General features: G+C 35.0%; 1 protein-coding gene across 1 annotated transcript in view; it reads right to left on the reverse strand.

The window, feature by feature from the left end:
• The window catches only part of LOC148953389 (calcitonin receptor-like), a 332,084-nt gene that overhangs the window by 36,226 nt on the left and 270,932 nt on the right, over positions 1-24,926 (reverse strand). Inside the window, exon 7 of the mRNA XM_089087946.1 lies at positions 11,982-12,175. Within this exon, the coding sequence (XP_088944072.1) occupies positions 11,982-12,175 (194 nt within the window). The remainder of the gene's footprint in view (positions 1-11,981; positions 12,176-24,926) is intronic.

Here is a 24,926-nt window from a genome sequence, read left to right on the forward strand (position 1 = left end):
CTACGAATTTGCTAAGAGGGTTTGGGCAAAGGGCGGGTGTAAAAATGGGTGGGATTATTGTAAACTTTACTTGGCCAGTGACATACTCACTCTTCTGGACATTGTGTGTAAAAATACGGATAAAATCTATGGGGAATTTGGGTTGGATTTAGGTTATTATTTTGCCCCGCCCCTGTTGGTGTGGGACTTTATAATTAAAATCCACAAATAATAACTAGGTCGTTTCGCGGTTGTGGATCAGAATCGTTTTGTTGAGAGTTCATTCAGGGGGGGGTATGTTTTTCACGGGGATCGTATCATGAAAACTGATGCGACTGGACAGCACACCGATGAAAAGTCGGACACAGTATTTGGGATATGAATTCTTTTTACCCATTGGCAGTTTCACACTACTGTTTGCCGTATGGCAATTATAAATGGTTTGGAAACCCATGTGCTTAGAATTTCCGCGACATTGCTAGTTTTGAGGAGACTGGGACGCAGGGATGGTTTTTTGAAATTGACGGTGAAATACCCATGGAAATCCATGACTCGGTAAAAGACTTTGTTTTTCCGTGCATAAATAGACCGATGGGTAGGGACTCTCTGAGCCCCTACAATTTATCATTAGTAGAGGACGGAAGTATGCACTGGGTACCTTCAAAACCAAAACTAATTGCCGACCTCAACCCGAAACAGAATATCGTTGTTCATCACGTGCTATTGAGATGGATGGTGTCCAATGGTTTCAAAGTCACAAAGATTCATAGAGCCCTCCGATTTGATCAAAAACCTTACATGAAAACGTTTATTGACACCTTTGTCAGTAAACGTTCGCAAGCTAAAACGAAGGTTGAGAAGGAAGTCTTTAAACTCATTTTGAACTCAGCCTTCGGTAAAATTTGTGAGAGCGTACGACACAGAAGTCGATGTTACATTGTAACCAACCCCAAAGATTGTGCTCGAATCATTGCGGATCCAAACTTCACATCGTTCACAATCATAGACTCTAATGTTATTTTCCTACATAGCAAGAAAAGAAATATTGTATTAAATAAAAATATTTAAGGAGGAAGTGCAATAACTGAAATATCCAATAAACTCATTTTTTCGTTTTATTATAATGTATGCAAGGTACAGTGGCCGATTGAGGGACAAGTTCAAGTGTACTACGGGGACACTGATTCACTCCTGTTAAAAGTCAAAACTGTATATCTACTGAATAATTTGGAAAATGGTGAGTAAACTAGCTCAAAAGTGGAAAACACTAACTAGGATAAATATGTTTGACCAGAGCTAGTGAAGCATCAAGCCCCAAATCAATTGTTAATGTTAAAATCTAAGACGGGTAGTGATCTGATATTCAGTGTTGTGTTTCATGGGCCGAAGGTATACTGTGTGGAAACGCACAGCAAGGATATCAAACAAGTTTGCAAGGGGGTACCTACACACTTTGTAAAAAATAATTTCGACATGAGTGTGTATAGAAATTGTGTGGAACGTAGTTTAGTGCCAAGGGCGATAGTCATGGCGATTCGCTCTTTACAATTTAAAAACTATACAGTTAGAGTTGAGAAAAACGCCATGTCTGCCATATCGGACAAAGTCTATGTACTTGAGGATGGTGTGAAGGTATTACCACACGGTCATTATTTAATTTCAGACTGAGTTGAATGTATAGAGTAAAGAAAACAACTCGGTCTAGAAAAATTAACTTAAATTCATTTTAAAAAAAAGTATAAATTCGGTGGGAGGGTTTTTTGGGTAATTAGGTGTTTTTTAAATTCTTTTTTTTCTTTATCACAAACAATTTACAATGTATGTGTGTGTGTGTGTGTGCAAGGCAGATCAATTTCCACTATTTAATGCCAGCCCCGTCCCAGGCCCGCCGCCGCGGGGCCCCGCTTCCCGGCACCCGGCGCTTCCCGGCCCACCCCCGGCCGCCGCAGCAGCCGGCCCCGGGGGGAGGGGGGACCCTAAAATTTAAAATGCTGTAAATAAAAGTGTATGATATTATTTTAAGTGCATTATTCAATAAATGTTGTATTTTTATTATAAATAAACAAAAAAAAGTGTATTTATTTAAGTGTTTTTTTTTCTAGCGGTTACGTAAATGCTGTATTTTTTATTATAAGTAAATTAAAATATTGTATTTTTTTTTCATGGTTAATTTGCTTTTTTCAATTTATTATTTTTTTAAAAGTATTGTTACTTTTTTATGTTTAATAAAATAAAATATTATTATTTATTCGTATTATTCTTCTTCTTCTCATTATTATTATTATTAGTACTCTTGAACGGAGTAGTAGTAAAAGTGAAATTATTTATTCATTAGTCAGCCATAGTCTAAAGTTAGTTGTCTAGGTGAACTGTTGAAGGGAACATGTATCAATTTAAAACTCAGATCGTTTCTGTGTGGACCGTCAATGTCGGGCAAAACAACACTCTTAACTAAAATAATTAAAAATTGCGATAAAATGTTTGTGGAAAACCCAAAAAAAATCTACTTTTATTATAGTATTTAGCTGAATTTACCTGACAAAATTAAAGCAATTGCCATGACAGGGTTGGGGCAGATACAATCCATGCAAGGAATTGTTTTTCTATGAATGTTGTTCAATAATGTTTCCTTAATTATTGGCCCGAATTAGTGGCTGATTATTTATGTTATTGCCGAATATGTTGAACAATGCTCCCATTAAAAGGCACAACTGTTCACTGTTCGCTCACATCATGAACAGATTTCCGTCACTCTGGTTCTACACAATCTCTTTCATTAGAGCAAATGTATGCGAACACTTGCATTGAACTGTACCTACTATATCATCTACAGAGTTGTTCGTGATTCTAGCTCGCTAATAACTCTCAATAAACAAAATCTGTCCAGGCACCCCCAAATTTCTGCTCTCAGCATACAATCAGGCAACTAATAAACCCTACGGCTACATCCTATTGGATCTTAATCAAAATACAGCCGAGGATTTGCCCGTAGTCACAGATATTTCTTACAATGAAATTTCAGTATATCTCCCCGTGAACAGTAGAGAGGCGTACTAGTCGATATCATGACACTGAAGAAACTACATGAAAATATACATTTATTTTCAGTTCTAAGCACTTCAAAACCTCCGCTTAGGAAAGCAATACTCAAACACGGTATTTACAATGATTTCATTAATCTTATATCCGAACTTTGTTTAAATTTGACCGAGGGTAATGTTCAAGAGCCAGAAGTAGTTAAGCATCAGACAAAGCAACATAGTTCCATTGTACGTATATTGGCCTGTTAAAAGAAAAAAGGAAAGAATTTTAAAGGAAACGTCTTCTTCAGGCGGGCGGTAACATTTTCACAATTTTACTGCCAGTAATCGCAGGACTCGTAAACAGTTTTATCTAGTGAGAATGGAAGAAACATATAAATCGACTCCAATAAAACTCACTCTCTCACCCATCAAACACTTTGAGAACAATCTGAGTAAATTCCTTGACAATGAGAATATTGAGGATGATAAAAAACTGCTTTTACTTCAAGATGCACTTCGCCGAGTGGACAAACACAAGTCCTATCGGTCGAAGCCCACTGCTGGGCTGCTGCTGATCCCAAAAAAGAATCATCTCCTCAAGAGTCTGCTTCTGGAACAAAATTAAACATGGAGGATTTTTATTAATTTTTATCAAAATTTTTAATTAAAAGCCCCAAAAATATTGTTCAACAAATAAAACGACTCCTAGTCTATCTCTTGAAAAGTGGTCAAGATCAAACTCAAGTTGAGAATCATGGGAAAGGGATTGTAATTCAGGGCAAGAGCTATAATCTACTTGATTTAATCTATGACATGGTTACAGATCGTAAGGGGCTATTACCATTTGAAAATCATCTATAAAACTTTTTAAATACATTAAAATTCCACAAAAGTCTTATTGGCAATATACAAATTTTACAAAAATTAAATGAACATGACTCATCATCATCATCATAATCATCAAAAGCACCGACACCATTAAAAACTGTGCCTGAAGAAGAAGATTTTAACTCAATTTTAGAATATACTAGATCACCGATGATAGCTAGGCAAAAGCGAAGAAGTACTAAGTAAAGATCACCACTACCACCACCAACGGCCAGTATACAAACGGGTAGTGATCATTACACAACGTGCTTACGTTCAAAATGGTTAAAGCTCTCAATGCTCCTTATGAAACTTTAAGCGATGTGGGGAGGTTAAGTTCCCCCACCACTTTTTCCAAAGTCACTGGTGTTCACACTAAAAGTGTACAAGACTATCTACAAAATGAATCAAGTTATACTCTGCATAGAAATCATAGACTTCGTTCCAATCAATATCGAAAAACTAAAGCCTTTTACCCATTGCATATAATGAAAGCAGATCTCCTGACTCTAGTTGAGCTTCAAAGACGTCACAATACACTGTACAAGTACATTCTACTTGCAATCAGTGTTTTTAGTCGCTATGCATATGCAATTCCATTGCGATCAAAGAGAGGCGTTGATGTTGCTCAGGCCATTGAAAGTATTCTCGAACAGGATTCATATAAAAAAAATTTAAACGGATCGTGGTAGTGAATTTGTTAATCCCCATGTTGCAAAAGTACTAGAGAAATATAGTACACTGCTCTATCATGGTCACAGTCCTATAAAGGCTGCATTGGCCGAAAGATTGACAATAACTACTCAACTTTTAATTTCAAGATATTGTACATTGAAAAATAAATCGCATTTTATTCATGATCTAGATAAAATCATGTTGATTTATAATCAACGACCTCATCTATCATTGTCCAACTCTACGCCAACGGAAGTTCATCATTCTGATCATGATACAATTGACACCTTTCTTAAACAGTATTCCAATGAATCGGCTGTCAAGAAGATGAAAAATAAACTCAATGTTGGTGATACTGTTCGAATTAATAGAACAACTAATGTTTTTGAAAAGGGGAATTACTTGTGGTCCACAGAACTTTTTAAAGTGGCAAAAATCCTAGACACTAAACCCATAACTTATCGCCTGCGTGATACCAAAGATGAAGAGATTCTCGGTGGCTTTTATGACTATGAACTATAAAAAGTTAAAAATGCTAGAGAAATCTATCAAATTGAAAAGATATTAAAGACACGCACTCGTAGGGGTAAGAAATAGTTACTTGTTCGGTGGCTAGGATACAACTCTGATTTTGATTCTTGGATCGGTGTTGAAGATATTGACAATGCCCAATGATCTCTATGTAACTTACATGTCCAACGTTTGCAATTCTTTCTTCAATGATTTGAATACGACAAGTGATTTTTGGACAAAACTCTCCCCTGTCGTCAAATTTGACGGTGCATATGAAGTGGCTCTTGTCAATTGTATTCTCAAAAATACCTGTGATATCCAGAGAAAGGATCCTGCGTATGATATAAAAGTTATACCACTCGATTGAACGATGAACGGGTTGAACTATGTCGACTATGAATGGGTTGAAGCACTTAAATCTAGTGAATATCCACATGCCAAATTAAAATATATTGAATATGATAATATGGGTGACTTGTGTCGTACAATCAATAGAAAAATCTTATATCGCAGGAATGGTACATTCCATTTTAATTATTTATTTGAACAAGATAGGATTTACATTAGCTCCCCTGTTGAAACTGAAATAATTATTCTCAATGATAATCTGAGATATGTTCTTGGCTTTAAACAGAATATGATCAATGGGAAAAATGCTGGCACTGTTTACGGGATGAATCAAGTTATTTTCGCTGATTATCCGCCCGGTTTCTCCTCGGACTCTTATATATTTTTCTTTGCATCCTTTGTGGAAAAGTCAAAAGTCAGTAGTTCAAATGTCCCCTTCCTACGTGTTCTTGAACGAAAAAAAAATCATAAACTTGTTCATCACTATAATATAAGCATCTTCAATATGTTTTTTCAAACACTTCATATTTGCAACTCTGTCAGTTAACACTGAGAAGTTAATTGGGTGATTCTCTAGCAATAACAAATGGTCTAACAGTGATTACATGTCATTTTTGACCCACCGTGAACGAGTGTAGAATTAACTAAAATGAACAATAGGAGAATTCCATTTGTCTGTCCCAATATCAATTGCTATGTTGGTGCTTTGAGTCCACGTCAAATAGGCAATGGATTGGACTACTACAAGGGGCGTACTACAATGTCTGGATATGGTCTTGGTAGCTGGTTTGCTAGGCTATTTCGTTCTGCACTACCCCTTGCCAAAAAATATCTTGTACCTGCTGCATCAAATTTTGCTACCTCCACACTACAGGACTGGGGGTCGGGCAAGAATTTCAAGGAGAGTGTTAAGGAAAATATTAGATCTTCAGCAAAAGCCGTTGGTGAGCACCTAAAATCTCGACAAAATGGGGAGGGATTGAAGAGGATGCGTTCGCGTCATTCACTCATCAGTCTCCACCCAGGCAGGAAGCAAAGGACATCAACAAAGACTTTGAGGAATAAAACAAGGAAGAGCAATAATAAGAAGAAGAAGAAGAAAAAGAAAAAGATTGTTAGAGCAAAGAAGGATTTCTTCTCTTAATATGACATATTTCCCCCACAAGGAATCATATCCATCAATCAGCTCCTCATTGAATCTATTCCATGCTGAAAATGTTGGTGTCAGTCTCAAGTATGGATACTATGAACAGTTTCACCCCCAAAACCCCCTCTCGGAAAATATACACTTTCAAATATTTTCCAATGAAGACTATTTCATTGATTTGTCGTCAATATTTAATGATTTAAATGTTTTGGAGAAGAAAAAGTCAGATAATAAAACTCCAAATGCCGGCGATGGTCTCTCCTATGAAAACTGTATTCTACACAACCTATTCAAACAAATTAATGTATTTGTTAATGGAACATTGGTGAGCACTAGCAATAATTTATCAAACTATGCAATCTGTATACAATTTATGATGATGACACCAAAGGCATACAAGGAGTTGAGAGGACAATCATCGGGCTATGAATATCGATCAGGTGTTGATACTGACGGCGAGTTGACTACTGCAGTGACCCAGGAGTATCATCTAGTTAGAAAATTAAATAATGAGATATTCAATATATCCCAATGGCTACCCCCCAATGTCAAGATTGACATAAAGCTACAGATGACCCCATCGAATTTCATTTGGAGAAAAACACTTCCTGCAGCACCCGATGCAAATGTCATTATCACTTCGGCAATTCTCCACGTCCGAAAACAACAGGTCATGAGTTCTGTTGCATTGGCAGTGGAAAAGATAAGAGCCAATGGTAACAACATTAAACTTCTTGTTCCCCATACGATAACCAATCAACGTCACATTGCCACCGGCTCTCGTAGCTATAGCGATTCATCATTTATCAATGGAGAAATCCCATCAAAATTGGCTTTGGCCTTTGTGAAAAGTGGCAGTGCCGTTGGATCCTGGACTGAATCCCCCCATGATTTTAATTTTTTTGGTCTATCTAGCCTTGTGTGCAAAGTGAATGGTATTCCACTGTACACTTTATCATTTGACAAAAAATCCTATAGAACTCTGTACGAGTTGATTATGCAATCCCTAGTTCATTACTCTCAACTATTTGAAAATTGAATAACCGATTCAGTGTTCTCAAAAAATCATCGGTTTATTGTTTTGGACTTGTCAGGATATGAGCAAAGTACGGTCAGGGAATTTACGTTTAGAATTTACATCTGCCAATTCCCTGACTGACAGTATCACGCTAATATCACTGAGTCAATTCGAAACTTATTGGGAAATCACGCCCGACGGCAGTGTTCTACTAGACCTAGCACCATGAACACAAACCAAATAATCAACGTATTTAGTATGGATCCAGACATGTCCCAGTACAAGTCCTATTGCATACCTTCGGACTTCATTGAAAACATTCCAAGTGTTAACAATACCCTAATCATTGTTAATAGCAGTCCATCGACTTTGAAGACCGGTCATTGGCTATGCATCTTTCAAACAGTGAAGAATATTGAATTTTTTTACCCTCTTGGCCTATCGTATAAATTCTACGCTCCATACATCAGCAACTTTATTGAAAGCAGGGGGAAAACCATTATTTTAAATCAACGAAGAGTACAGGATTTAACGACTAAGACATGTGGCTTTCATGCACTACTCTTTTTCATGTTCAGATTTCGTGGCTACACCTACAGGCAGTTTCTCGACATCTACGTTGACTTACCTCGATTGAACGACTTTCTAGTGGAGAATATACTTACAAGTGTATTTAATATTGATTTTAGTGCCCTGAGAATAAAATGTTCTAAAGATGTATGTGAAATTGTTTATTAAGAAAAATTTATATACATGATAAAGCGACTTTTCTACTCTTTAGATTTCATCCACTACTGGGTATTTGTCGACAACAACTAGTGCAGGTAGATTATCTGAATTCACAGTGTACTGATTCTAATGTAGTGCAATGTCAGGGTCACATTTTCTACAGTAGAGCGTGACTTCACTCTTAGCCTATCTCTGTGCACAGTTAATGATGCTAGTCGCATTCATTATAGGGGATTTCCAAGCATCCCTTTGTTCTTTAGAAGCGATTTCACAAACATTGGCCTCAAATGGTAAATAATACTCTGTCACTGTCAAATAGAAATCAGTGTGCTTTCAATCAAAGCACTCAGTATCTTCACAGAAATAACAAAGAAAATCTATACTTTTGTTGTTCGAACCGTTGAATTGATGACCTCTTTCTTCCTCTCAGACCAATCTAAAACCGTGACAATACCAATCTCGTAGCAAAAAACTAAAATAACGGTTAGGATTCTTTCCAATCAAACCGGGATATGTATTCTCCCACTGATTACATTTATCATAATGACAATTGGAGCATAGGTGGCCTCTAGGATGAGATTCACACACCTCTTCAAGACAGGAATTACAACCTTTAATTTGTACAGCATATCCTCTATGCAATTTACCCGGGGTGCATAATCTACACTTTTCATCATACTCATCAATCATTGTGCAATTCTCACATGATGATGACCAGCTGCCCAGTGTGTACATACATAACGGACATGTATGGAAAATTATGTCATGTGTTGACACTCTCACTACCACAATGAAACTGAGCTATCAACAACAAAAATTGTTTGAGATATAGAGAAAGAGTAGTAAATCATCCTTGAGCACCAGCTTTCTCATGAAAAAAGTCCTAAATTTCAAAACTAATGTTTAAAAGCATATCCACAATATCATTTTGCCGTATCGTGATCAATATATCAATAAATTGGGTAAATGCATTTGGACCACGACGTAGAAGCTTCATACATTAGTATAATGATGGAGAATCAGTTTTCATTATACCAAAAAGCATTCCCCGAGAAAATATCTTCCTTTGAATAGACAACTCTAGAAAATCATCATCTAGAATCAAACGTTTTTCCATAAGAACTAGATTCCTCATGATTCGCTCTTTCTCGAATCTATCCATTTTTTAGAGTCCTAACTCTCTCACAACCAACTTAAGACTAAACAGAATTTCCTTTTGTACTCTAGAAAATATACACTAGTCTAATATAGAAAAAAAAAAAATACCATTGATTTAGAAAAATTTTTATTGAACCTAATTACAATAATAATATTCACTGATGCATTTTGTTCTCATCAATATATTTCGATAGGACATCTAATGCTGACCAAAGTTTATTTATATGGAGAATATTCACTTTTCCAGCAAAGCATAGTTGCTCCTCCTGCTTAAACTTGCTTAATGATATCACGTATCTAGCTAGATACTATCCCATTCAAGGCATAGTCTACAGCCAGCGGTTATTTCCACAGCTACATTGGGTACACGTATATCGTTGCTGCTGCTGCTGTAGGTTCCGTCAATAATCTCCAATATTGTAAATGCACCACTAATTTTTTTCTCCACTAATATCCTTTAAAATATACTGGTCTCTCTCTGAATTCAATTCTCTTACTAATATGAACTACAATAAAAATTACTCCTTATATCCGAATCCAACTACTAATCAAGTTAGTGTGAGCGCCGCTCTCTCTCTGTTTGACCCCCAAAAAATGGGTATTACCTCAAAAAACCCGTCTGGTAGGGTAAGTACCATTCATAGTAATAGGTGACTGACCCTGGCAAGCCAATGTACCGGTTAAACTACGCGCATATTCATGTAGGCGTGAATGTAGGGTCGAATGTATGGTCTATATTCCCTATGGCCTTACTACTGATGTTGGAACTACTTTTAACAAAATGGCTATCACAAAATGTTTATCAGTTGGGTTTTGGAAAAAAAGGGCGCGGGAGGGAGGGCTAATTGCCCTTCGATCTCTTTTGAATCTTTAAAAGTGAACAAGAACTTTCCATTTTACATCAAATGAGCCCTCTATGAAGTTTATAAGAGCATCCCTTCTATAAGAATCATATATGCCCCCATGGCATAACTTCGGTATGACTTCCCAATGTCTGGGACTTAAGTCCCAATGTCGTCGGTATGAAATCGGGACTTCAGTATGACAATACTTAGAAATTGATAATCGCTCCTGAAGATTGCAGTCCCTGAAAAAAATCACACAAGGAGAGGATGGATATAAGATATCACAAAACATTTTCCAATTCATGGTTTTAAAAATGTTCCATGGGTAGAAACTGCAAATACATTTTTCCGGGGAAATTCACCACTCTATTCACTTCTTTGCTGGGGAGAAAAGGAGTGATATCTTTAAATTCAAACTCGCCATTTGGTACTTAAGTGTTATAGTGACCACACCAAAAAGTGAAGTTAGGTCAATCCTAATGAAATATACCAAAATATCATGCAAATATAATACTTCAGTAAGAAAAAAAGGAAAATACAAAAGAGAATTATGGAAAGCAGGCCACTCAGAACGCATTATATTAAATACGTAACCTAACCACCTCTATATATTAAATACTTAATTAAAATATACCTGCATAGTAATTTATTTCGCAGAGTCTAAGCTGATTAATTCTGAGTGGACACAGAAAACTGGTTTTATTACAGATCAAGGACGAAAAGTGGTCGCTATAAGACGCAAGTACCCATCATTTTTCTAAATAACACCGGAACTGGCACTACTTAGACGTTCCTATTGTACCCTTAGTCTTAATAGAGACAGTCTACAGTTACGTTTATTTTTCATGGACTGCATTATCGTTATGGGACGAATTCACTACGCGTTACAGTAGCGTTTCTGAGACTGGTAGGCTGTATAAACACTTATTTGATAGATCTGAAGCGAATTGTATATCTACGAATTGCAGCTTCGTAGTAATGGGCAAAACTGAGGCTGACTCCAGTAATTACGGCCAAAAATATCAGAAACAAGCAGGGCCATATCCAGGATTTCTTTTCAGGGTTTTTTTTACAGAAGGATTTTATTCTTCTTGTTTTGGGGGGGGGAGGGGGGTACAAAAAACTTAAAAACAATATCAAGAATTTGTTTATATTAATTTTCGTTACGTTTTTATGAGTAAGACAAACATTAGGGGCAGGGGTTCAAAGGAAATTTTGTTGTTATTTTCGCGATTTTCAACTAATTTCTAAGCTGTAAAGTTTAAAAGCCCCCCCCCCCAAAAAAAAACGCAGAAATTTATCCTAATGCTGTAAATGGATAAAGTCAGACTTCAGCTATCAAATGATATGGAAAATTGTTATCTAGTGTTGAAAAATTAAAACCGCAGGACTGCAACAAAAGGGCTTACTATGGCACCAGAAACCTTAAACACAAACAAAAATTGAATCGACTAGTTTCAGACTATTCGGACCAAAACAAAAACACTACATAAAGAAATGGTACTGAATACTGGCATGAGCCAATATACTAGTATAAGCCAATGGGAGGATGTATGGAGTACATTACGATAAAAAGGTATTGTATATCAAAATCATGGGAAAGTAAAAAAATCTTATGATTCATAAGCTTGATGGTGGGTAGGACAGACCTAGATAAAAAAAAACTATGAAATTCTTACCGTTGAGATCTTCTTCTTTTGATCTGTAATGATTTTTATTCCTCTTACAGTTATAGTGCCCTCCTGGCATATTCCTGAGCTTGCTAAAGACGACCCTCACTATATTAATGAGGAACACAAGATTTGCCAACAGTGAAATAATGATAGGAATAACAAGGATCCATTTTGCTTCGTTGTTCTCACCAACCCAACACCTGCAAAATTATAAAAGAAAAATTACAATAAAGTTTGTATTTGTTAAATTTCATTTTTAGCTATATTTGAAAATATAACAACTAGTAAGATATATCACTGTAATATGAAAATTTAGTATCTTAGTCTGGATTCCACCTATACGTGAGAAACATAAAAAACATAGTCTGTGCTTTTACCATTTTAGCTAAAAAAATCAAAGAAAAAAAAAATCTTTTTGTCTTTTTGCAGTGAGAAATCCAGAAGATAGAGCTGGGCTGGGAATAGTGCTTCCTTGCCACAGGTGCAGCTTCATTTTGTGCAGTTTTTGCTTACATTTGCCCAATCATATTTACGCCAAAAGCACCGGCCCCTCTCCTGGGATTGAATACAGTTTAACTTACGTATCACCCCTAACTTTCTTTCCAAAATTCTTGATTCGCTATTGTACCTACATTAGCACATAATGGAATACCCTTTAAACCGAGAAGAATTACTCAAATGGGTATTAATTCAGCAGTTACTTTTTAAGGGCAAATTACTTTACATGAGGTTAGGGAGATCATCCATGATAGAAACAAATCTTGTATCAATTTGTAAGCACTCTAAACTGAACTTTTAGCACTTTTTGCCAAAATAGCTGTTTGTAACTGTGTTTTGGTGCACCGAAAGAAGAACTAAAAAAAAAAAAAAAAATTAAAAAGCCAAACTTACTAAGCAAAAACAGAAATTTTTTGCCGGTTAACATTGGAACCATGAGAATACATGTAAAGTACAAAATCTCTACCAAAAAAAAAAAAGTCCGAAATTGGAATTACGCTATGTGAGAGCCGAAGAACCAGGCTGAAAAGCGTGTCGAACCGAGGGAAATAGTTATTCGGGTTTTATATAGATTTGGTAGAAAATGCTGAATCGTTGCAGTTAATATATAAGATACACTAATCGGTGCTTAAAAAAACGACAAAAACAAAAAAACAAAAAACAAACAACAATTGAAATTCAAATGACCTTTAAAAGTGGCTTATGAAATTTAAACAAACGGAAATATTTATACAAATAAACCATTACTATTTTGCGACCTTTTTAGTGGTTCAAAGTAGAATAACAAGTACATAGAACAACGGGTAAAATATGAAGCAATTTAGATTCTATTTCTGAATTATGCTGAAGGAATTAGGCCATGGCTTAAGAAATGCGACGACTGAGGTTACAAAAATAGGCCGAAAAATTAAAGCAAAATTCTCAACACATAAGTTCAGAGCAGCTATCTATCTTCTTCGCTTGTTTAATCTCTGAAGATAAAAAAAATGCTGTTATTGCTTAGTTTCATCCAAATTTGGGCTTTCGTTTCAGCTTGGAAGGTTTGCAGAAGCTTTCACATGGGAAAATGTTGAACTATTTTTGAAAGAGGGTTTAGCTGAATATTTTTTCTAGAAATTAACCCTAATTAAATGAATGGAGCCAGCCTCCAATGATTTTGTAGTTTTGTATTATCTATTCATTGCCTCGGCCATCAAACTTAATCAAACAGTTCGTAGTAACGAACTGTAAGTCAGGAGCGACCCGGCTCAATGGTAACAGAAACTCTAGAAAACGGGTTTTTGATACCAATTGATACATCAAAAGAATCAGATTTTAAAGCTGAATTAAAATATATAATTCAAATAAACTTTCATCAAGTTTAGTCCTATCCATCAAAAGTCACGCGCCTGAGACAATTTGGCTGATTTTCGAAAAAAGGGGGAAAGACCTCCTAAAAGTTATAGAACCTGAATGAAAATCACACCATCATATTCAGCGTATGAGAGAACCCTATTGTAAAGGTTTCAAGCTCCTATCTACAAAAATGTGGAATTTGGTATTTTTTGCCAGAAGAAAGATCACAGATGCGTGTTTATTTGTTTTTTTTGTTTTGTTTTGTTTTTTTCATGGGTGATAGTATCGACCCAGTGGTAGAATATCGTGGGAGGACTCGTTCGAACGGAAATTAAAAGTTCTAGTGCCATTTTTAAGTGACCAAAAAAAATGGAGGGCAACTTGGCCCCCTCCCACGCTGATTTGTTTCCCAAAGTCACCTCATCAAAATTTTGAGATAGCCATTTTGTTCAGCATGGTTGAAAATATGAGAACTATGTCCTTTAGGATGACTTAATCCCCCGAAGTCCCCGGGGGGAGGGCTGAAAGTTATGAACTTTACCCAATGTTAACATATAGTATTGGTTAATAGGAAGTATACAGACGTTTTCAGGGGGGATTTTTCCTGGTAGTAGGGGGATCGGTGGTTCGGGGGTTATTTGGGAAGATCTTTCCACGAAGGAAGTTTTCATGAGGGAAGAAACATTGCTATGAAAAGGGCGCCGGATTTCCCAGCATTATTTAAAAAAATAAGATCAGAAATTAAATATAAAAAAAAAAGTTTTCCAACTGAAAATAAGGAGTAATATCAAAACTTAAAACGATCAGAAAATATAACGTGTATGATTGGGTTCACCTACTAGTCAATACCTCGCTCTTTAAGCCAAAGATTTCTTACTACTTTCATATGAGCTATTTATTCTAAATAAATGCCTTTGTGATTAAGGGGTCATTTTTAAAGAATTGGAACAAAATTCGAACTTCAGCTTAAAGAGCGAGGTATTGACTAGGGGACGAGCCCCCTAATATACGTATTAAAAATACATAAATCTAGAAGTTCGTTGCGTAAGTTAATTCGTAAGTTACGTATATCTATTACTAATAAAAACGTTCGTAAATAAAATTAAACAAGTTTCGAGAAAGCCGTTTAACCAAATGAAAGTAAAATTAATATGCAAATTTTGTTTTAATTATTTATGTACGGTGAGCCAAAATCAAAACCTACATTAATTCAAAAACCTTCAAAAATTAAATAAAAAAACAAGTTTTTTTTAACTTAAACTAAGAAGCGACGTTAAAACTTAAAACGAACAGAAATTACTCCATATATGAAAGGGGCTGTCCCCTCTTCAACGCCCAGCTCTTTACGCTAAAGTCTGACTTTCTCACAACTCTTATTTTTTTAAACAATAAAAAACTTTAGCGTAAAGAGCGAGGCGTTGAGGAGGGGACAGCCCCTTTCATATATGGAGTAATTTCTGTTCGTTTTAAGTTTTAACGTCAATTCTTACTTTCAGTTAGAAAAACTTGTTTTTTTTATTTAATGTTATATTCAAAGTCGCATATACAGACTAATATTTGCATCAAGTTTAAAGGCCCCTTTTTACTTTCATTTGAATATAATTTTCAACAGAAAATTTGCATATTAAAAAGTTAGATTGTAAGAAATATTTATTTATTTATTTTGTAAATAACTTTAAGCTTAAAGGAAAGATGAAGTCATGGGTGCACAGAGGGGGGGGGGCATCCCCCTAAAAATATGAGACTATATAGCAATTATGAGGAGACCAACGGAAAGTGAGAAGAGTAAGAAAAAAAAAACATGGAAAAAATGTGTGTTGTCTGATGGTTGGCTGCCTGCCAAAAGGTATTGATCTTTAATAGGGGCAATATGAGTTCAAAGTTGTGACTGAATGACTTCTTTCAAGCTTTCCACAAATGTTTATTCTATATGGTTCGATTATATATGAAAAGTAAATAGTGATCCTTATCTATAACGAAAGCACAAGAACCTAAATATTGATAACATTAAATCAAAGAGTCCGCTTTTTATTCCAAATGTGTATGTGTTTTGAATTTTAATTTAAGCATCCCAAATTATTAGTACATGAAAAAGTTTGTATAATTATAGAAAAAGAAGGAAAACAACTTAAAAAGGGGTTAATCCTAATGGAAATACGCATTCAAATTGATTATGTCTGAGTATCCATGAGCTGATATCTGAAGCCAGTATAATAAGAAATGTTTAATACTATATATTCCCCCAAAACGGATGCGTGTTTTTCGGTATTTTATTATTTTATTCCAGGAGTATTGATATAGTTGTTCACTTTGAAAAATCTTTAAGTTCTTATAGTTGTGATGTATAAAGCCGACAAATATATAAGTTTTGTTATTCAAATTTCAATACGAATATTACTTAGCAACGTTAAACACTTACAGCCTTTTTCAATAACGCCCAGCACTAGAAATTCTTGTTTGATTTCCTCAGTCTTAGTTTCAATGCTCTACTTTGAACAAACTACTTTGATAATGCTTTAATTTTTATAATTACAGAGTCCGAAGGCTCTAAATATATTGGTGTTTGATAACCAAGCTCAAATATATCGATATTGTTCACGTCTGTTCAACGCTTCGCCAATGCTGAATAGACCTGAATGCTAGGTATTCCTATATTATTTTTCATAAGTTGGCTATTGTTTTGTGCATTTCCTATAATTATTTTATTTTTATCCATTTTTGCATACTTTCACTTTACTTGACTTACTTTTTCATTACCTTAATTTTTTTTTTATTTCTAAGTGTTACTGCCCCTCAAAACTAAATTGAAAGCGTTCAAATATTGACTGTTTTTTTTCTGTGTTAACAAAAATATTCAAAATATGTAATATTTATCAAATTTAATGGTACCCATCAAAAGTTACGAGCCTGAAAAAATTTGCCTAATTTTTAAAAAAAGGGGGAAAACACCCCTAAAATATCAAGTAATCTTAATGCAAAATACTCCATCAGATTCAACCTACCAGAAAACCCTACTGCAGAGGTTTCAAGCTCCAATGTACAAAAATATGGAATTATGGATTTTTGCTAGAATAAAGATCACGGATGCCTGTTTATTTTTTTTTTCAAGGGATGATTATATCAAACCAGTGATCTAAAAATTTGGGAGAGGGCTCATTTGATTGAAAATCAAAAGTTTTAGTGTCTAACCACCACAGTCCTCGGGAGAAGGGCTGCAAGTTATGAACTTTGCCCATTGTTTACGTATAGTATTGGTTATCGAGAAGCATACAGATGTTTTCACCGGGTATTTTTCTGGTTGGGGGGCGGAGTTAGGGGGCTAAATTAGGGGATCTAACCAAGGAGGAATTTTTCATGGGGGAAGGGAATTTTCTATAGAGGGGGAGTTGCATTATCCAGCATTATTTAAAAATAATCATAAATTAAATAAAAAATACAGGTTTTTTCAACTGAAAGCAAGGAGCAACATTAAAACTTAAGCAAACAGAATTTATTACATATATGAAGGCCCCCCAACCTTTAAGAACCTCACTCTTTACAATAAAGCTTTAAAAAAAACTTTTAAGAACTATTTATCATAGGCAGCGCAATAGCGCAGCCTAAGTAAAGAACGATGTGGGCACAATGTGTTTTTTTTCTCCATACCCGGGAGTAGTAATCAACATTATACTTCTAACACGCCCCCGTACCAAACAGGTTTTTCTGGTAGAACATTATACTTCTAACACGCCCCTGTACCAAACAGGTTTTTCTGGTAGAACCTTATACTTTACTGACGCCCCCGTACCAAACAGGTTTTTCTGGTAGGTAAACATTTCTACAGGGCATTACACCTTTCAAAGAGACGGGTCTTCTATTGTGACATCGATTTTTTGGAGGTCAAACTCATGGATACATGTTTATTTTTTATTTTATTTTTTAAACCGGTATTTTTTCAATGAAGTCCATAGCATTTTGCAGAAACCCGTGAATGTAGGACTGAAAGTCCAATTACTAATCAAGTTAGTGTGACCGCCATTTTTGATCTGGTTAAGTGGGTATAATCTGGTTTGGTTTGTTATTGCGAGAGGATTACTCAATTTACACCTTAGTGTTAACTGGGCAATGACTAAAGGAACATTTGAAGGTGGAGAAAAAAAGGGGTAATTAGCGATTGGATAATTTTAACAAGAAATGACCGAAAAGTGTTTTGGAGGAGATGGAATGAATGTGTACTGTATAATACACAAGTGATGATTTGCACAGTGTTGTCAATTTTAAATAGTTTAGAAATAAAAAAATTAACAAGAAATGGCTGAAAAGTGTTTTGAGGGAGTTGAGTTGCACGAGGGTTGACTTGCACGAGGGTTCAGTTACATGAGGATTCAGTTACACGGGGATTAGTTAAATGGGGTCGAGTAGCACGGAGGTTCATTTGTACGGGGTTTCGGTTATACAGGGGTTCAGTTACATGGGGGGTTCAGTTGCACGGGGGGGATCCCTTTTTCGAAAATCAGGCTCCCTGTTTTCAAAATCCCTTTTTCTTCTGAGGCTTGGAGCATTTGGTGGCTAGATATTAAACGTAATGAAATTTATATAGTTGCAATCTGCATAAAAACCCAATTCTTGTCAATTGTTATCAAAATTCCATTTTTGAGTTTTGGTTACAATTGAGCTAAGTCGCTCCTTCATTATAATTTAACACTATGAACTATTTGATAAAACTTATTGGGCTAACGTCCTATTTTTAATTAACCCTGTAGCAAGCCGGTGTTTTTGAAGCACGATTCACGCTATTAAAGCTTAGTATTTCTGAGTCCAGTTGAAATGTGCACCATTTTAGAAAATTCTCTTTTTGGGGGAAGCTTTTGGTTCCTTTACGTGTACGTAAAGGACTGAAATACCCTTATAGGAACTAGAACTTTTTATCTTCCATGAAAATATTCACAAATATGGTATTACTTTTTCTATATTCCACTGAAAAATTTAGAATTGAACTTTAAATTTCTTTATGTCTTTGTGAAATAAAGAACTTAAGTGGAAGATTTTTATTTTCTCTGGATAAATTAGAATTGAATTGTGTTCTTTGGTAAAATTCAGTAGGGAACTTGAACTTTCCTTGACTTCGTTGAGAAAATTTTAAATTGAACTTTAAATTTTTTCATCTCTTTAAGAAAAGTCGGAACTGAATTTAAGAAAATTTAGAATTAAAGTGAAACTTTCTATCTTCATAGAAAATAATCACAATAATAGTATAACTTTTCCTATCTTCTATGGAAAAATTAGAACTGAACTTTAAATTTTTTATGTGTTGGTGAACTTAAAACTGACGTGGAAGCTTCACCTACGAAATACTAAGAAACCTTAGCTCAGAAAAGTCTGAAATATCCAACTACTCATCCCAAACTAGAATTTCCAGTCAAATGAGCCCTCTTAGCATATTTTGCTACCACTAGGTCGATAGACCAAAAATATTTAAATTCTTGATTATGTAATTCAGTCACTTTTACAGAAACTGTACATTTTTGTGACCAAATTCTGGTCTAGATTTCATTTTTACAGAAACTGTACATTTTTCTTACCAAATTCTGGTCTAGATTTACCTTTGATTAGGGAAGCTGTAAGAAAACTTGCTAGTTCGAAGTTCTTTGGTAAAATTCAGTAGGGAACTTGAACTTTCCTTGACTTCGTTGAGAAAATTTAAAATTGAACTAGAACTTTTTATCTTCCGTGAAAATATTCACAAGTATGGTATTACTTTTTCTATCTTCCACTGAAAAATTTAGAATTGAACTTTAAATTTCTTTATGTCTTTGTGAAATAAAGAACTTAAGTGGAAGATTTTTATTTTCTCTGGATAAATTAGAATTGAATTGTGTTCTTTGGTAAAATTCAGTAGGGAACTTGAACTTTCCTTGACTTCGTTGAGAAAATTTTAAATTGAACTTTAAATTTTTTCATCTCTTTAAGAAAAGTCGGAACTGAATTTAAGAAAATTTATAATTAAAGTGAAACTTTCTATCTTCATAGAAAATAATCACAATAATAGTATAACTTTTCCTATCTTCTATGGAAAAATTAGAACTGAACTTTAAATTATTTATGTGTTGGTGAACTTAAAACTGACGTGGAAGCTTCAACTATGAAATACTAAGAAACTTAGCTCAGAAAAGTCTGAAATATCCAACTACTCATCCCAAACTAGAATTTCCAGTCAAATGAGCCCTCTTAGGATATTTTGGTACCACTAGGTCGATAGACCAAAAATATTTTGAATACACAAACGCAAAAACTCACACATACACACACACAGAAACTTACACACACACAAAAACTTACACACAAATAAAAAAACACAAAAAAACAAAAACAAAAAAACACAAACAAACACAAACAAACACACACACACAAACACACACAAACACAAACACACACACACACACACACACACACACACACACAAACACACACACACACACACACACACACACACACACACACACACACACACACACACACACACAAACAGACTCACAAACACACACACAAACACACACACACACACACACACACACACACACACACACACACACACACACACACACACACACACACACACACACACACACACACACACACACACACACACACACACACACACACACACACACACACACACACACACACACACACACACACACACACACACACACACACACACACACACACACACACACACAAACACACACACTTATACAAACTCAAAGACACTCTAACACACACTAACAAAATCAAAATCACACACACTCACACACAAACATACACACAATCATTCACACACATACACATACACACATATAAACACACACACACACACACACACATACATACACACACAAAAATTTAGAAACAAATACAAAAACTTATACAAACACAAAAACATCTTTGCTAGAAAACTACTCTACGTGAATCTAGATCAACCCAAGAAAAAAGTTTTTGTCACTCTAATAAGTTTATCTCTAGACATAGATTTACAGAAAATTTAAGTTTGAACAATTATTCGTTATTATTTCACCACATGTTTGATTTAGTCTAGTAGCTCTTTACTTTTAGTTGAGAAATGTCCTCTTGTGGGTTGTGGAAAAAAAATATTTTTTGTCACTCTAATAAGTCTATCGCGTAAGGAACAACACCGCCGAATCTGAAGGTCTGATTTACATTCAGATTTATTGACTTTTTTTTTGGGGGGGGGGGGTGTTTATCCCTTTTTCGAAAATCAGGCTCCCAGTTTTAAAAATCCCTTTTTCTTCTTAGGCGTGGAGCATTTGGTGGCTAGATATTAAACGTAATGAAATTTATATAATTGCAATCTGCATAAAAACGAACTTGAACTTTCCTTGACTTCGTTGAGAAAATTTTAAATTGAACTTTAAAGTTTTTCATCTCTTTGGGAAAAAGTCGGAACTGAATTTAAGAAAATTTAGAATTAAAGTGAAACTTTCTATCTTCATAGAAAATAATCACAATAATAGTATAACTTTTCCTATATTCTATGGAAAAATTAGAACTGAACTTTGAATTTTTTATGTGTTGGTGAACTTAAAACTGACGTGGAAGCTTCACCTACGAAATACTAAGAAACCTTAGCTCAGAAAAGTCTGAAATATCCAACTACTCATCCCAAACTAGACTTTCCAGTCAAATGAGCCCTCTTAGGATATTTTGGTACCACTAGGTCGATAGACCAAAAATATTTAAATTCTTGATTATGTAATTCAGTCACTTTTACAGAAACTTTACATTTTTGTTACCAAACATTAAACAAAAAATTAGCAAAAATAACATCAAATAATCTACCAATCGTGAAACTGCCACAAATCAGCATCGATAAATAAATGAAACCCAAAATGAACAGAAATTACAATAATTAACCAAGTCAAACTCAAAACGAGCAGAAATCACTCTAATAAGTCTATCGCGTAAGGAACAACATCGCTGAATCTGAAGGTCTGATTTACATTCAGATTTATTGACTTTTTGGGGGTGTTTCTCCCTTTTTCGAAAATCAGGCTCCCTGTTTTCAAAATCCCCTTTTCTTCTGAGGCTCGGAGCATTTGGTTGCTAGATATTAAACGTAATGAAATTTATATAATTGCAATCTGCATAAAAACCCAATTCTTGTTAATTGTTATCAAAATTCCATTTTTGAGCTTTGCTTACAATTGAGCTAAGTCGCTCCTTCATTACAATTTAACACTATGAACTATTTGATAAAACTTATTGGGCTAACGTCCTATTTTTAATTAATCCTGTAGCAAGCCGGAGTTTTTGAAGCACGATTCACGCTATTAAAGCTTAGTTATATAATTTCAATCTGCATAAAAACCCAATTCCTGTCAATTGTTATCAAAATTCCATTTTTGAGTTTTGGTTACAATTGAGCTAACTCGCTCCTTTATTACAATTTAACACTATGAACTATTTGATAAAACTTATTGGGCTAACGTCCTATTTTTAATTAATCCTGTAGCAAGCCGGAGTTTTTGAAGCACGATTCACGCTATTAAAGCTTAGTATTTCTGAGTCCAGTTGAAATGTGCACCATTTTAGAAAATTCTCTTTTTGGGGGAAGCTTCTGGTTCCTTTACGTGTACGTAAAGGACTGAATTACCCATACAGGCGTTTTGTTTTCTTCGATATATTTGCTTATTTGGTTATTCAGCGTAAGCGGCAAATTTATGGAACATCCAGGGAAGAATTTTTTTTTGAAACGCTTTCGGGGTCTCATTACAAAAGTGACGTTCCTCGCTAAAACATAAGTTGTTCCCACATAAGGATTTTCGTTCTTAATTAGAAAAAAAAAAAACTTTTTCCACAAAATAAGTTTTTCAAAGAAAAGTAAAGAACTCCATTAAACAAAAAATTAGCAAAAATAACATCAAATATCTACCAATCATGAAACTGCCACAAATCAGCATTGATAAATAAATGAAACCCAAAATGAACAGAAATTACAATAATTAACTGAGTCAAACTCAAAACGAGCAGAAATGATTTTAATAGTATAACTTTTCATTTATTATTACAGCTTCCCTAATCAAAGGTAAATCTAGACCAGAATTTGGTAAGAAAAATGTAAAGTTTCTGTAAAAATGAAATCTAGACCAGAATTTGGTAACAAATATGTACAGTTTCTGTAAAAGTGACTGAATTACATAATCAAGAATTTCCATAGGTTTAATAATTTGAATCAGACATTTTAAGGGTATCGAGTGTTCCTATGAAATTGATCCTAAGACTTAAATTACTTCATCAGATACGTTGGGGCTTTAAGGTGAAATTTGACTCGCATATTCTTGAGATATTAAGCGTTTGAATCTGATAAGAATAGCGAGACTTATAGGTATAGTATGAAATACCTTCAAAATGGGATGATATACATTCAGTTCCTTCTTACAATTTGGAAGATGAATGGGGAATGCTGTAAATAGACGCTTTTATTTCGCTAAACTTGGTGAGCAGTTTTTTAACTTTACTTTATAGAAACTTCAATAGTTTAAACGAGATAATTTCAAATTTTTTTATAGAAACTGCATTAGTTTAAACGAAAAGTAGTAAATGCAATTTAATTTTGATTATGTAGTTCAGTCATTTTAATAGAAACTGCAATAGTTTAAACGAAATAATTTCAAATTTTTTATTGAAGCTGCATTAGTTTAAATGAAAAGTAGTAAATGCAATTTAATTTTGATTTTGTAATTCAGTCATTTTTATATAAACTGCACATTTTTTGTTACCAAATTCTTGTCAGTTAACACTAAGCTGTAAATCGGGTAAGTCTCTCACAGTAACAATAGGCTTAGCAGTGATTAAATCTCATTGTCGGTGACAATTTAATCAGATCAGAGTTGTGCAAAATGGAATATCTTTTTGCAAATTGAATAAGCTTCTATTTCATAGACAAAATATTTGAATTCCTTTTATTCAAATCACCTATCAAGTTATCAAAAAAATAGAAATGATATAATAAAGCCTTAAAAAGTATTATAATGGAGGCTCAGGAGTCTTTGGGGCGCCGGGGGACCCTTTGGGAGCCCAGAGAACCTTTGAGGACCGGGGGCTTCCTTCGGGGTTGGGGTGGAGGGATCGGAGCCCTTTGGGTTTGGCACATTTCGACCACGCGTTGCACAGTTGTGATATGCTAGACAAAGTTCACCACGCTTGGCTGTGTATGTGTATGTGTGATCATAGGTTAGGTTAGCCTATGTACGCGCGCGTACAGTTGAATAAAATATGCAAAGTCGACATAACTTTATTTATGTTAAGAGTGATAACATTTTTGTGTTTGTGCTAACGAACTGTAAGTAAGGAGTGACACGACTCAATAGTAACCGAAACTCTAAAAACCAATATCCCTACTTCGGAAGTTTCAAGCTCCTATCTGCAAAAATGTGGAATTAATTTCTTGAAGTAATTGATACTTAATGAAGAAAAAGGTGAAAATTATAGGTTTTACACACACACACACACAAAACAAAGTTCGCCCTCGCTTAGCATGCACTACCTAGTGTGCATCTTGGAGCACCACGCGATCTGTACAGTTCCAACCACATTTGGCACATTTCCACCACGCGTTGCACAGTTGTGATATGCTAGACAAAGTTCACCACGCTTGGCTGTGTATGTGTATGTGTGATCATAGGTTAGGTTAGCCTATGTACGCGCGCGTAAAGTTGAATAAAATATGCAAAGTCGACATAAATTTATTTCATTTTTTAAGGTTAATTTAGACGAGGTTACATGGCGGGGCCATGTAACCTCGTCTAAATTAACCTTAAAAAATGAAATAAATTTATGTCGACTTTGCATATTTTATTCAACTGTACGCGCGCGTACATAGGCTAACCTAACCTATGATCACACATACACATACACAGCCAAGCGTGGTGAACTTTTTCTAGCATATTACAACTGTGCAACGCGTGGTGGAAATGTGCCAAATGTGGTTGGAACTGTACAGATCGCGTGGTGCTCCAAGATGCACACTAGGTAGTGCATGCTAAGCGAGGGCGAACTTTGTTTTGTGTGTGTGTGTGTGTGTAAAACCTATAATTTTCACCTTTTTCTTCATTAAGTATC

The sequence above is a fragment of the Artemia sp. Qi Xiang Cuo genome, chromosome 4, assembly GCF_049724085.1.
Source record: "Artemia sp. Qi Xiang Cuo chromosome 4, ASM4972408v1, whole genome shotgun sequence".
NCBI classification, from domain to species: domain Eukaryota; kingdom Metazoa; phylum Arthropoda; class Branchiopoda; order Anostraca; family Artemiidae; genus Artemia; species Artemia sp. Qi Xiang Cuo.